Below are 16,034 nucleotides of genomic sequence, written 5' to 3'. Positions count from 1 at the left end.
TTGAAAACGGGACCAAAAATTAAGAATCTAAATACATAGTTAGATTCGGCATACATGTATCAAAGAACCCCAATTATTCAATGTTTTATGAAATCAAACAAAGTTTAATTTTCGACCCCTTTGGCCCCTAATTCCTAAACTGTTAGAACCAAAACTTCCAAAATCTATACAAACCTTTCTTTTATGATCATAAACCTTGTGTTTAAATTTCATAGATTTCTATTTACTTATACTAAAGTTATGGTGCGAAAACCAAGAAAAATGTTTTTTGGACCCCTTTTTGGCCCCTAATTCCTAAACTGTTAGGACCAAAACTCCCAAAATCAATCCCAAACTTTATTTTGTGGTCATAAACCTTGTGTCAAAATTTAATAGATTTCTTTTTACTTAAACTAAAGTTACTGTGCGAAAAACAAGAACATGCTTATTTTGACCCTTTTTGGCCCCTAATTCCTTAAATATTGGAATTAAAACTCCCAAAATCAATCCCAACCTTCCTTTTGTGATCATAAACCTTGTATTAAAATTTCATAGATTTTTATTCACTTTTACTAAAGTTAGAGTGCGAAAACTAAAAGTATTCGGACGACGACGACGCAGACGAGGACGCCAACGTGATACATGTAGCAATATACGACGAAATATTTTTCAAATTTTGCGGTCGTATAAAAATCAGTACGTGGTAATTAGTATGTAAAAACAGGGCAAATCAACTGCTATTGTGCCATTCGAAAATGTCTTCCGACCTCTACCACCTTTCATAGATCAATGCTTCAAATGTAAACTGTAAAGTGCTATCAACATGACAGCTTATTGTCAATCATATTGCCCAATTTTAAATTCCCCAGATATATCTGAATCCTCTGAATTTAATAACCATATTTACAGTATGCAAAATTCGATGATATGAGCAAAAATCCTAAAATTCTTTTGGAAGACATATTGTTTATGTTTGACTGTATGGAAATATGAAGAAATGCTAAATACAAGTTAAGGAATATTGTATTAAGACTCGTTTCGTGACATTGTTAAGCTTATATGCGGTATTAGGTTTACTCATCGGTGAAGTCCGTTTGGTGACCCATAGTTTTTTACTTCTATGTCAGATGGTTTCTGGGAAGAGAGATGTGTCTCATCGACAATCATACTACGTCTTTATTTTAACATTCACATATATATGAAGTAGATGTGTCTTATTGGTAACCATTGTGTCTATCATTTAATAATGTAATGACCATGTAAGAAAAACCCAATTGAAAGGAAATTGTTGATAATTAATCTCTCCTTGTAGACCATTAGTCCAAAAAATATATTCAGCTCAGCAGTCATTTCTAAAAAAAAATCCCTGTATATTCAATATAGATAATACAGTCGAACCTGCTTAAAAGACCACCTGTATTAAGCAAACACCTGTGTTAAAAGACCACCAATGTTAGATCACTTTGTACTATATTTCATATAAATTAAACCTGTATTAAGATAATATTGAAAATGATAAAGGGGAATGTGTCAAAGCGACACCAACCTGAACATAGAGCAGACAACAGCCGAAGGCCACCAATGGGTCTTCAATGTAGCGAGAAACTCCCGCACCCGGAGGCGTCCTTCAGCTGGCCCCTAAATAAATATGTATACTTAGTCGTCTAGTTCAGTGATAATGGACGTACACTGTAAAAGACCACTTGTTTTAAGAGACCACATTTTTACTCTCCCATAAGTAGTCTCTTAATATAAAATAGGTTTGACTGTATTTAGAAAAATAAGAAGCAAACTCTCATAAGTTTACCACTCAATTTCGCTATTCAGTGGTTGGTCAATGTTGTTCTAACAAAATTCCTTCAGTTTGCAGATATTTTGTTTTTATTTTATATTTATATAGAGTTTGCAATATATTTCGGTTTTGGCGTTCCTGGTAAAGTAAGATTTATTACACTGTACAGTCATTTATATATCGTCAGCGCTTAGTATTCAACTCCAGCGCTGAATGTACATCCTCGGCGCTGGACTTTATTTTTTTTTAATTTACGCCAGACTTTAAAGACCATAACTCATTATCTGTACAAAACCAATATGTCTCCGTTCATATGGACTACTTTAGATTTTTTGTCCTTCCAAGCGGTTGTATTTATTTCTAAAACAGAAACACACTTGCATGTCTGATTTCGTCGTCTTTGCATTAAGGGAAATTTAACATTATTAGTAGATAGATATAAGACGATGTGGTGTGAGTGCCAATGAGACAACTCTCCATCCAAGTCACAAGTTATAAATGTTAGCCATTACAGATCAAAGAACTGTCTTCAACACTTAGTCTTGACTCACACCGAACAACAAGATAAACCATGGTATGTTATTACATTTCTTATCTTTGACATCAGTCTCATTTTTTATTTGTACAATGTACTTCTTCACTTCTTCACTTGTAATACATAGTGCATGTTTAATAAAAATCACCTCATTAAACTTTTTACTAATTATTAATTCTCAGTTATACATGCACATGTATATACATGTGCCATTAAAAACAGTAATAAATGAATGCTGACGGCTGTACGGTGACAACCTAAAATTGTTTAGTTCTTTGGCATTTGGTATCATGTAGAGAGTTGTCTCATCACATCTTGTTAATGTTATACATGTATGTAGCAATGGATAATATCATGTATGTGTGTTTGCTACAGTGAAAGTCGCCATTCCCAACCGAGATTTTGCAATAATGTATAATCTAAAATGTGCACGTTACTAATGACTCCTTGCTTGCTGTTTCCGAAAACTTGTTAGGAAAAGAAAAGTCAGTATAGTTTTTTACGCATTTATTTATTATAACCATAAAGCAATCTAGTACATAGTACTATTAAAGTTTGGCATGCTGGTTGTGTCTTGTACATGCAAATTAATGAGGGGTGGTGTCGGAAAAAAAACACAATCGGAGACATACGTAATCTAGAGCGATGGTCACAGTGCAGCCAATATTGTCTCGGCGATATCCAGACATAATAGTTTGAATCCCGGCTAGTGGAAGAACAAAAATTTGCAGATTCAAAATGTTAGATATATAAATATAAATACTCTTAATATAAGCACAACAATGATAATGCAGAAGATTTGTTTGTTATTCCCTCCCCGGGATCAACTCATGCTATTAGATTCGAGAAAACACCGCCTGCACTGCGTCAGTAGATATATATTAGTGAATCTCCAGTAAAATATTTGATTCTCAAAACTCTAACATTTAAAAAAATAAATATATGAGTCACACAATTCTATAGTTTGACCCCTTATTTTTTGAATATTTTATTAATGATATCATTTCGTTTTTTTACGAGATGTGTGATCCAGTGTCTTTAGACGAAACAGCAATGAGTAGTCTTACAATGTACCTTTACTGGTGATGTCTATACTACATGTAACACCATTACATAATGGTTCACAACTTGCTGTGAACAAACTGAAACAAAGTTGTTACCAATGGAGATCTAGATTAAATTGACTGTACAATACTTTGAAACAAAAATCATGATAACTTGTTTCATTCTTTATTGATGTTGAGTAAAAAGGTTTTGGAATACAGCCCAGAACAATATTCTATTCTGCAATAGTGTTTTTCTCTGTCAAATATCAAGTTCTTCAGGAAATTATTTCAAAATGGAATACTGTTCCTAACAATATTCCACTTTGACTTTTTTCTATAAACATGATAAATACATTTGTCTTCCCTGAAGAATCCTATTTTACGAAGTTGTAAGAGTACTTCTCCCTACAAGAACGTGGCCGTATACTTGTGAAATAGTGCATCTAATAATTCTCATATATACAGAACAATTGCATGATTAACTGCATGAATCACGCAGTTTTTTTATATTTTAACTGAAAATACTTAATATATATCATTTTTTAAAAGACATCAAGGCCGTATAGTAATCTATTTTAGAAACTGTTGTTAATTTCTGTGTCATTTGGTCTCTTGTGGAGAGTTGTCTCATTGGCAATCATACCACACCTTCTGTTTTAGATGTTTTTGATATATACTAGTATCAGACACATATCTTCTATTATAACCTACTTAAAAAATTGTAAAAGTATCACTTATAATACATATATATATTTGTTATTACCAACACTATAAAATACTGTAACTGTATACTTGTAAAAAATCTTATTTGTTTATAATCTTTCTTTAGAGATACAAATTGTCATGATACTATCTATAAAATATTTTCCCACTTTATAAAAACAAAATATAAAGTTACATAACATCGCTCTAACTATAGTCACCATCGTCACTAAATCAATGAAATATATTGACACATAGAAAAAATTTCATTTGGAATCTGGTCATTCTCTCGGACATTTCTTCATAGATTGATACATCACGTATTAATATTACATAATAATGATCGAAATATAATCATGGGGACACTATTTTAAAGAACAATAAATAACTTCACATATTAACTGAATTTGTTATACACAATAGTCTCTGTACCCCCTAAAATATTTTGGCTTGCACCTATAGCATAAAACATTTTATGTTCTTGTTATTTTCAAATTATCTATTTTCATTCAGTTGCTGCTCGTCAAAATATATACCATAAGGTCTTAGATGGTAGATAAAATAATCCATGACATACATTTGCTCTGGTGAGATATAGTGAAAAGTTATTGCATAGTCACTCACACTCTCTGTACCCTGAAAAATAAATATATACATACACAAACAAACAAACAAACAAATATTTATTTACATGAAGCAAATTACGGCTTTCAAAATACGCAGGATGATTACAAAATAATTTTCAAACATGATATACTTAAAAATAGATTAAACATACATTACAAGATTGATTTTGAATTAATAAATAAACTTTTAATGTCAACTCAAAAGTACCTGAAATAAGTCTTTTTTTATTAATACAAACATATACTATGATCTATTGTGTGTTTCTCTGGACCTTTTATTGGATATGTCAAAAGGAAGAACATTATATATTTATAGTATGAACAGTATCCGCTTCTAATTGATATAATACGTTTTCAGAATTATAAGTTGTTTACTTCTAGCATGGAGGATTTAAGTTGTTGTAACATAAATTGGATTTTTTCCTTTGATGTTTATATGAAATAATTAGCTTAAAAAGTATGGTGAGGGAAAACTATGGTATATTATATGCAAATTGATGTTGTACCATCCTTTGCAAATTAAATATGCAACTCAACTAGAATCCAAAGGAAAAAGGCGGAGCTTCAGCCATGGTATAACATATTCATGTTCATGTTATTACATGGTTGAAGCTCCACCTTTTTTTTTTTAAATGTATCCGCCTCTAAAATATTTAGGAAACTGTAAAACGTTCTAAAAGGTCAAGATTATCATTTGTTTTCATTCTATAAGAAAAAGCAATAAATTATGTGTACCACATTTTAAGAAACCTTTTTAAAACTATATAGGATTGTTACGAACTCCCTTAATTTTGGAAACAATTACTAAATGTTTCTTCTTTCAGTTTTGAAAAATATAAAATGTAAAACTATCATTTCCTTTCAAATTTCGATTTAAAAGCGGGTCTCCATAGAAAAAGGAATAAATATCGGCTACAAATATTTGTGAAAAAACATGATTATTTTTTTGGCAATCAATTAGGGGGACGTTCACTATCTACGCCTCCTCGACCCGCCACTGTTTAAATACATTGTTTTATCATTAAAATTGTGTGTTAATAAATAATCTTATAATCGAATTAATAAAGAAACGGAAGAAAATCATTTTCAACTAAATGAAAATTATGTAAAATATGACTAATTTGTATCAGGCAAGGATCCAAAAAGGGGGGGGGGGGGGTCCGGGGGTTGGGGTTGAATGGGGACATGTAATAGGAACCATCCCCTTCTTTGTCCTGAGTTAGGACTTCCCTTTTTAAAATGGCTGGATCTGCCCCTGTGTATGATACATTGAAAAAAAAATCTTACCGTCATTAGAATAATTATTAAATCCTTGTCGCTGGAATCCGAAATTTTTGTTTACCTCGATCAGTCTGTTGACATTATGAAATTATACCTGCGCATACAATCATACACAGGGTGCAAAACTAAAAAAAACAACATTTTCTTTACTTTCTGCAAATTCCGGGGTTCTATTACATGAAATAAACAGGCGATCATACACGAAGCGCAAAAGTAACTTGCGCGAGCTTCCATTTCATTGGATTAAACTGTAACGTGATCAATTTCCAATTTTAGTTGAAGGTCTTGAAGCTGTCAATCATTTTATTTATGTTACAAATTTTATATACCATGTGTCTTACTCATTAACATATTTAAACAAGCTCATCCTTCGGATTCGTTTGTTTAAATATGTTAACTCGTAAAAACCATGGTATATATAGTACTTGTTTTGTTTTGTATATCATTACAGAAATTGAAACTACAACTCATAAAACAAAAAAAAGGTTTGCGTCAATTATATGGCTATTATAATACAAACAGGAATATTACTTGTAACCTATATTATCTTACCTCCTATACATTTCTAGGAATATGATTGGTTAAAAGCGTCCGCGTGGAAACCGGGTATATTCAATATTAGGTTAGTTGAGAGGAGGGCCGGGCTTATTCCATACACGGTTAGTTACTTACTGTAGTGGAGTTACGTCCCTTTATATTCCATATAAGGTAATAAGGAGGCGGGGCTTATTTCATACACCGTTAGTAGTGGTGTTCCGTCCCTTTAGAAAAACAAAACAGTACTGAGAAAAAATCTTAAAGGTTTCAACAGACGAAGAAAGTGATGATAAAGTGAATTTTTTTTAGAAAACACATTTAAATATGATAAGTTGTCATTGTTGGCATCATGTTAATGCTAACTGTATTGCAGACTTGCTCATTTTGATAGGTCACTAGTCTAAATTTTACACGTTAAGATAGTCGTTAAGATAAATTCGTTACATAGTGTGCTAGTGACGTAATACGGTATATATATAAATACAAAGGGTTCGGATTAAGGTATCATCCCTTATAATAATCCGTCACCCTATCAAAAGAAGAAGAGAAATAATTGCAATTAAATAGTTTGTTTCATTTTGTCAGATTTTTCCTATATATGTATGTACCGGTGGCGATGTGCGTCTCAAGGACGTTGTCAATACGGCTCGCTCAAAATGATATCATAACAATAAAAACAATGCTAAAGGCCAAATAGGTTTGTATCATCTCAAAATTGTTGAACTTAAACTGCATACGTAATTTTTTCTAAGCTGAGAACAATGCTGTCATACAGGAGCGTTTTATTATGTATTAGATCAGAAATGATCCGTATTGTTTTCTATATGTGTTTTGATTGCTCATGTTGCAGAGTGTATGTCTCTATTGATTATGCATGTACAGGCGAATATGCATACTGTTCCCAATGGTACATTGTAGACACAGTCGGTATTTCGCTTTTAAAAATCGTGCTTAATTACTTGGTTTCTCTATTATATAACCAAAATGAAGTTACGGGTTTAAATCAATTAGTTACCAAAAAACCCTTATCTAAAACAATGAGGATACATGATACTAGTATGCCTATTTTTAATAAAAATAATATCAATTGAATAACGCCTGAAATAAATATCTTAAACTTAAATCCAGTAAAATATCGAATTTCACCATAAAGTAAACTATAAACTGACGGGGTCAACGCTGATATAAAAAGGCCTTTTCTCAATGTCTGATTAGTAGTTTCAAAGTTTATTTTGACCAGCTAAATTAACTTAAAATAATATAAATCATACTCGACACTAGTCTGAATCATATCCGATTGAAAAGAAATGATCATATCTGAACCATAATCGATCAAGGTCAGCAACGGAATCTGTCAAATACCAAAACAAAAAAACAAAAAAAACAAAACAACTGAAGACACCAAGCATTTAATATTACAAAGTGCATGTCTTGGCAAACAAATAGACATCAAAAGGTAATAAACTGCTGCACAATGAGCGCATGATACGCCCGACGTCTTGTGTGGAAGTTTTATGCAATAATCATAAATAGTTTCTGAGAAAGTTTTAAGCAATAACTATATATTGTTTTTGAGACACGGCGGTACATGTGAAACCCCCAACCCTGTTTTTTTTTTTTTTTACAAAAAACTAAATATCACTAAAATAAAATTTTAAATCAAAACCAAAAAGTATGCAGATCTTTAGATGATATAACAAAACAGTGTGTAAAGTTTTAAGCAATACTCATAAATTATTTTTGAGATACGGCACAACATGTAAAAAAACCTCTCCCCCTTTTTTACAAAATACTCAATAACTCAAAAATAAAATTTTGAATCATCACGAAAAAGTATACAGATCTTTAGATTAATATAACAAAGACATGTGTAAAGTTTTAAGCAATAATCATAAATCGTTTTTGAGATATGTTACGACATGTAAAAAAAACCTCCCCCTTTTTTACAAAATACTCCATAACTCAGAAATAAAATTTTGAATTATCACCAAAAAGTATACAGATATTAAGATTAATATAACTAAGAAGTGTTTAAAGTTTTAAGCCATAATCAAGAATCGTTTTTGAGATACAGTGCGACATGTGAAAAAAAAACACACCCCTGTTTTAGTTACAAAGTGCTGTAACTCAAAACGTTTTTATTTTATTTTCACCAAAAAGTATACAGATCATTTGACCATCATTATAAACAACTTTATTAAGTATCATGAAATTTAGATAAGACAGACGGACAGACAGACAGACAGACAGACAGACAGACAGACAGACAGACGGACGGACGGACGGACGGACGGACGGACGGACACCGGACATTTGTATACCATAATACGTCCCGTCAAAATTTTGACGGGCGTATAAAAAAGCGTCACTTACATGTAACAAGAAAGTCTATGGACTAAGCTACAGGTATTTCAAGAATTCGTGTGTAACTCATATTCTACGTTTTGGAAAAAGCAGTTCGTTAGCAAACTAAACTGATAACGAAATTCGAAAAGACAGTGTGCATTGCAATATAAGATGTCTTTAACGTCCATAGCTTCTATGATAAATAAGAAAATAGAATCGTATTCAAAACAGTGTGGTCCTGGCCATTGATTGACGACCTAAATTATCCCATTGACTGGGACAGATTAGGTGAACGTCTGTAGGTAACAATCACTGCTCACTATGTACTTGTTAAAGACACTGAATCTGTGGGGTCACCAAAGGTTCTCAACACCTAAATAAAGCAATTCGAAAAACGAATCCGGAATAATACGATGAGTTGATTTATATCAATAATATAAATCAAAACATAAAGGTTATTCCTGAATAATTTTTCGAATTATTTTATTATTAAAGGCGTTAAGAACCTTTGGTGACCCCACAGTTTAAATTCTATAATAAGTAAGAAGTGAGCAATGGTCGTTACAGACAAACGTTCACCTAATCTGTCCAAGTCAATGGGATAATTTAGGTCGTCAATCAATGGCCAGGACCACACTGTTTTGCATATGATTCTAATAATTATTGTCACATTTAATTATATATTCATATCAGCAACATGAGCAATATTTACCCTCCCGCAGCATGCAACTTATACCCCTAGGTTTATTCTGTTTTGTGTTTCATTATTTTGTGCCTCTCTTTTAAGATATATTACCTTTTGAGGGTCATTCACAGAAAAACTGTAATACCATTTTGGATAATTTCCTTTCAAATGATATTCTGGGATAAAACAGTGGAATCTACTTCGACCTAGTGCATCAGTAGAGTTGCCAATCTTAACACCAACTTTTTCCATACATTCACCCATAGTGACATCTTCTGTCGGTCCATGTTGCTTGCATACTGTAGAATCATTTCCTTTCATAAAATATCTTGTTAATGCTTCCTTACTTAAAACATATCCCGCCCCACCACTCATATATTCCTGTTTATTGTAATTGGTAAAATGTTTACCGAAATAAACAGGATCACTTGTGTTATAGTCTTTTAGAAAATATCTTAAATTTTCCAGAATAACGTAAGTGTCATCATCCGCTTTCATAAACCAATCTGCTTTATCCCTGTAATGTTCATATACGTATTTAAATGCAAGAATTGTCTTCTCAGCGAGATGTTCTCTACCTTCTGAAACATTCAGACCAATGGCTGGGAAAGTTAAATTTGACACTGAGCTCATAAAAAGTAATATATTACATCTTTTTCCCCATGTATTTTTTACATGAAGGGCTTTTTTGTGTAGGTTCCGAGGACTTGTCATTACCCAACATAATACCCGAATTCTTCTTCCTAGATCTTTTGCTGTTATGTCATTATCTAAAAATAAAAGAAACGGCAAAACTGTCAGGCATTTTTGGTTCTCAATTATCTTCAACTTTGTACTTATTTGCCCTTTTTAACATTTTTTTATTCGAGCTTCACTGATGAGTCTTTTGTAGACGAAACGCGCGTCTGGTGTAATGTAAAATTTCAATCCTGGTATCTATGATAGGTTTATTTGTATATAACATTTGCTTGTTTTATTCTGATCAGTATGTTTGAGATATAATGACGAAGGTAATGCATTGTTTTCGAACGAAAATATTCTGTTCGATATTTGAAAGAGCTGTCGGTTTTAAATGCTTCGCAAAAACGTATATAATTTCGTATTCCTAATGTTTAAAATCGTGCCTAACTGATAAGACCGTCCTTTTTAGATAAAAGATCAGGCCGGATATATTTGCTGAGTATGAATAAAAACTGGTCCGGGGTTTCTTTGCTGAGTTTGAATTACTAAATAAACTACTACTTGTTGACCATTCGTTCTTGAAAGTATCAGCTGTCCAGTATTTTTCCAGTTTATATTGGCATTACATATCACTGATATGATCCCATATTTTGACTATTTTATTTATTGTGTCTGTTTAGTTTACACATCATTGTAAATATAACGAAATTTGATCAGACTGTCATCAAAGTGAGAGGGCTAGCGCTATAATTCCAGATTTAATCCATCATTTAATATATTTAAAAATGCCTGTACGAAGTCAGGAATATGACAGTTATTGTCCATTCGTTTTTTATGTGCTTTGTTATTTGATTTTGCCCTGTGATTATGGACTTTACGAATTGATTTTCCTCTGAGTTCAGTATTTTTAAATTTTACTTTATACATTGTGTTCATTTTCTGTGAGTTTACTATGAATCAAATGGTGACTATTGTATCAGTTTGTATTTCATTGTATTACATTGTATTTCATTGTATTGCATTGTACAGTATAGAATTATTGTTTGATTGTATTGCTTGACCCTCATGGGTGTAATTTTGCAATAAAGATTATTATAAATTGAAAACATCAAGGTTTTCCCTCATTTTTTTTTTTGGGGGGGGGGGGGGGGGGGGGGGGGGGGTTCGAATGGTCTTTCACTTTGAATTTGTTTTGGCCTTCTGACGGTTTTGATTTGAGCACAACTGCTGAGTCTTACAAAATGTATGTAGACAAATATACATGTGACGTAACACATTATAATAAAGATAAGGAGAAGACTCACTGAAGAGGTTTGAATGCCATTGAGACAATATCCACCAAAGTTCAAATGACCTTATGTAAGCAATTATAGACAATCGTACGGCCTTCAACACTAAGACAACTCATACCATATATACAAGGCTCACACATGAATAATTTTGTTGAGGGAAACCTTTAATCATATCTAGAAATGAGAGAATCTTAAAATGAAATTATTTTGATAGGTCTGCATTTATTGCCGAGTCTGCGAGTTTTGTCTCAGAAATCTCGACATAGGGACTGCGATTAAGTGACGGCGGTGGCGTTTACTAACCTGTTAAAAGATTTGCATTTTAGAAGCTGAAAGACCTGGATACATAATAATTTGTATATAGCTGTGTTATGTTAAGAAGTTTCGGTCTTTCATATGTTCGTTTTCCTTGATCTGATTTAATGGTCCAGTGTCTACTTGAAAAAAGTTTTTTGATAATGTTAACTTCATTCTTATAATGAGTAATATGATAACTATATTTGGTATGTGCATACCTTGCAAGGTCCGTATGCCCGTCAGACAGTTTTCACTTGTCATCGATCTCATTTAATGGATCAGTGAACAAGGTAAAGTTTTGGTGTTCCAGTCCATATCTCAGACACTATAAGCAATAATAGGTCTTCTATGCGTGGTGTACATGTATGGACTGATCATATTATGAACATGTCCAACTGGTAGGTGTCATCTGAGCTTGACCTATTTTTCATGGTTCAGTGGTTATAGTTAAGATTTGTTTTTTTGATCTGTTTATCTTACACAATGTTTTCAATGGGTCCACTTTTTTACTGTATGGAATGATAGTAAGGTGTACATGTCAAACTTGTAGTGTCATCTGACCTTGACTTCATGTTCATGATTTAGTAGTCAAAAGTTAAATTTTTGAGTCAAATATATTTGTTGTATGGAAATATTTTATCATGTACATATCAGTCAGGTTTTATTCGACTGTGATCTGATTTTCACGGTTCATTGCTCAGTGTTCAGTATTTGTCTTTTGGTCTGCTTTTCTTTTACTATAACTGTATAAGTAAAAGGTCAACTAGATTTATTGTATAAGGATTGTGAGCTGTACATGTCTGCCTGGCATGGTTTACTTTACTTTGATCTCTTTTTCATGGTTCATTTGTCAAGTTTATTTGTTTTGGTTAAGTCTGTGAATCTATAAGCATGATAATCAATAGGTCAACTTTATTTTAATAAATTGAATGATTGAAAGTTGTACATGTATTTCACGTTAAGTTTATATGACCTTGACCTCATTTTCTTGGATCATATTTAATATATGTGACAGTTGTAGTAAATCTTTATATTTAGGACTATCAGCATAATATCAATGTTTAATAAAGAAGACGAGACAGTTCACCGTGTGCACTCGTGTGCATTTAGTTCAAACCATTAAAAGTTAACTCGTTTATACCATATTTTACCAGGAAGACCAATCAAGAGAGGTTGTCATCGAGTCTTTGTGATGATTGCTTAAGATTATTGAGTGGACAGGAATTGTTTGATCGTTATCAATAGGATTTATCGTTACAATTGAGGCTTGGTTATTTTATTTTGTTAAACTGATTGTGTTGACAGTTGATGTTCAATTGGAATCAAGCGAACACTAAGTATATCGCTACGATTGAGGCCTTGTGTTGTTTTATTTCATTATTTAAGGAATGACTGTAATATTTTTTCTGTCTATGAAGAAATAACATGAACAATGTGGTGCACACTGAATAACGCGCGAATAGACAGAAAAAATATTGCAGACATTTCTTATAATTTAATTCTAAATTCCATTTTAAACCGTAGAAAACCATGAAAAAACGTTGATTATGTCACGATCACATGCCTGGATTATGTCTACGGGCTCATAACAAAATAACGTCAGCCAATCAGAAGACGTGTTATATCCAAAATTAAATTATTTAGGTATAAACAGTGGATTTCACATGTTACAGTCTTGATCAATCGCATACATTGTTATGAAATTTGGTTTGCAATTTGTGTTATTTGAGAAGACATGTCATCCATGGTATTGCACATGTATATGTATCAAGCAATTGTCAAATACTTTTATTATTTTGTTTCTAGGTGCGATCTCTGCTAGATCTGTTACCGTTTTCCCGCTATCCCTAATCCAAATAATCATTGAAAACAATTGCGTTGGAGTTTTAAGCCATCACATTTTTAACTGATATACTATATGAAACATTATATTCATATTTAAAAATCTATCATGAACGGCACAGTTTCATGATAGGAGACGCTTACCTTGATGCATATGTCTGTCGTCGATGTTGCTTGCGGTTTGACTGGATGTCCTGTTTGATTTATCATACTTTACAAAATCAGACAATCTACCTGATATGTTTGCCATAGTCCCTAATTCAAAAAACGAATCAAGTGTTTTCGACGCTGAAGATTTTGTATGTTGATAACGAGGATGTAAGAAAATCATTGTTGTTAAGAAAGCTGTCATAATCCCAATGACCAGTCCAAGAAGAAAATGTTTTTTACAAATATAACTATATCGATTCATTTTGCGTACACAATCTACAGACGATTCTAATACATGTCAATGTGTTCAAAATATACGAGATCGGCTGATTTTCGTTCATTTAGTCTGTCTGACAAAAACGTAAATAAATGAAAAGAAAAAAATAATTATCGATTGAAAACAGACGGTTGTTTAAAATTATTATATTACCTAATCAAAATTTCTAAAATGATCTTATCTATAACATAATAAGATGAACAGCTTGCTAAAAATATAGCTATCAATAAAAAAAAAAGTAATGCAATACAATGTATATTGGGAAATGTAAAGTGAGCTCATTCAATAAAAATGATTGACATGAACGATCATTGTAGATATTTTTTTGTCACTATAGAAAACTCACAGTTGACATTTCTCACATTTATGACTTTAAGTTCACATTGCTCACATCTAAATTGATGTTAGTCTTTTTTACGTTAACATTGATCAACATGACATTTCTCAGTTTCACCAAAGCATTTTCTCAGTTCCTAGTGGATTTTTTCAGTCTCTATTTAGCCTTTTATTAGTTTTTTTTTCATTTATTAGCGTTAAGTTGATATTTTTTAATTTATTTCCAATTTGACGTTTTTGTAATTCCGACCTGGTGTTTCTCAGTTCCAAACTGATATTTCTCATTTTAGCTTGTCAAGTCTTTTTTGTTATTCCAGTTAAAGTAAGATGCTCAAACTAAAAACTTATCGATGTTAAGTTAAAAGTAATAATAAATACTTATTTTCATACACACTAGCTGTAAAATTTAAACACTTTTCGATTTACGGTGTGATAATTTCCTTCTATAACAATTTGAAACGCTTGGCTAAAATTTAAAATTCAGATTTTAGGATTTGCAGGGGTAGAGAATAGTATTACATCATGCTGCGCCATCGGTTAACAATTGACCATAGGTAATTGAATTGGGAACAGGACAATTTGTTTTTTATAAATAAAATGTAAACCTGCTCATGTTTGTTTATAGTTTCTACTCATATTATCTATTTTCGTACATTATTAAAATCAATAGAAAACCAATTTAAACATAAAATCACATTTTGGAAAAAAAGGGAGAGGCCAACAAATAAATTGTCCTGTCCCCAAATACCTACGCAATTGACATATACAGTTTATATGATCTGGATCAGTGTTGATTCAATAAATCAAGCAATTATAGTTTAAGTCATATGAAACGAGTGACTGTGCATGGTGAACAATAATGTTTATCGAATTCTTGAACCAATGCTAGTATATATATCATAAACTTAGTCTTCTGTACACGATCTAATCATGTTTTACGCAAATATATCGTTTAATCGTCAATTTATTATCTCTCTGTCTGTTATGATTTAACTAATATGGCAGCTCATTAAATGTCGTGTTTTGACTCCGAAGTTTACCGATTGTCACCTTATTGTAAACAATCAACAAAAAAGGATGGATATTGAGCACGTGTTTAACATGTTCATTTAGATAATAGTTTATTTCAGTGACAGATCCATGCGTTTTGCGATTTATACTGTAGGGTTCATGCTAAGGTCACTTTGCATACGGAAAATATGTCGGCGAATTGCTTCCTGGAAGCAAGCAATTCAAAAAGTAAACTTCTTCTAAATGTGGACAAATTAAAGAATTTTCTTTAGAAAAAAGTATATGAAGATTAGTTTAATTATGAAGACTTTGCATTTTGTTATAATAATCATCAGCATCATTTGTTTTTTTAATTTTAGGTTTCATATGACTTTAATCCACACTGCATGTTTTCATATCTTTGATCGGCGAAAAGATTGCTTACATGTGAAATACCACTGTCCCAGGTTAGATTTGGGATCCCGCTAACATGTTTAATCCCGCCACATTATTGATGTATGTGCCTGTCCCAAATCAGGAGCCTGTAATTCATTGGTTGTCGTTTGTTTATGTGTTACATTTTTGTTTTTCGTTATTTTTTTTACATAAATAAGGCCGCTTGTTTTCTCATTTGAATTGT

At 32.1% G+C, this 16,034-nt stretch overlaps 1 protein-coding gene across 1 annotated transcript; it reads right to left on the bottom strand.

Annotated features, from left to right (window-relative positions):
- Positions 1-2,815: 2,815 nt before the first annotated feature.
- LOC134683033 (glycoprotein-N-acetylgalactosamine 3-beta-galactosyltransferase 1-like) lies at positions 2,816-14,132 on the bottom strand. The gene is made up of 3 exons (XM_063542052.1): positions 13,786-14,132; positions 9,641-10,299; positions 2,816-4,690 (listed from the first exon to the last, which is right to left on the bottom strand). The coding sequence occupies exons 1-3, from the start codon at positions 14,051-14,053 to the stop codon at positions 4,550-4,552; spliced, it is 1,068 nt and encodes a 355-aa protein (XP_063398122.1). The 5' UTR covers positions 14,054-14,132; the 3' UTR covers positions 2,816-4,549.
- Positions 14,133-16,034: the final 1,902 nt, after the last annotated feature.

Source organism: Mytilus trossulus, chromosome 9, assembly GCF_036588685.1.
Source record: "Mytilus trossulus isolate FHL-02 chromosome 9, PNRI_Mtr1.1.1.hap1, whole genome shotgun sequence".
Lineage (NCBI taxonomy): Eukaryota > Metazoa > Mollusca > Bivalvia > Mytilida > Mytilidae > Mytilus > Mytilus trossulus.
The sequence above is the reverse complement of the archived record's forward strand: the minus strand, read 5'-3'. Positions and strand labels throughout refer to the sequence as shown.

Bases quoted from the DNA above. Each gene is read 5' to 3' on its own strand.
- LOC134683033 (XM_063542052.1), bottom strand. From the start codon at position 14,053: ATGAATCGATATAGTTATATTTGTAAAAAACATTTTCTTCTTGGACTG. The intron at 10,300-13,785 runs GTAAGCGTCTCC...TTTTATTTTTAG, and splicing joins CGACAGACATATGCATCAAG to ATAATGACATAACAGCAAAA. The intron at 4,691-9,640 runs GTAATATATCTT...TTTATTTTTCAG, and splicing joins CTGTGAATGACCCTCAAAAG to GGTACAGAGAGTGTGAGTGA.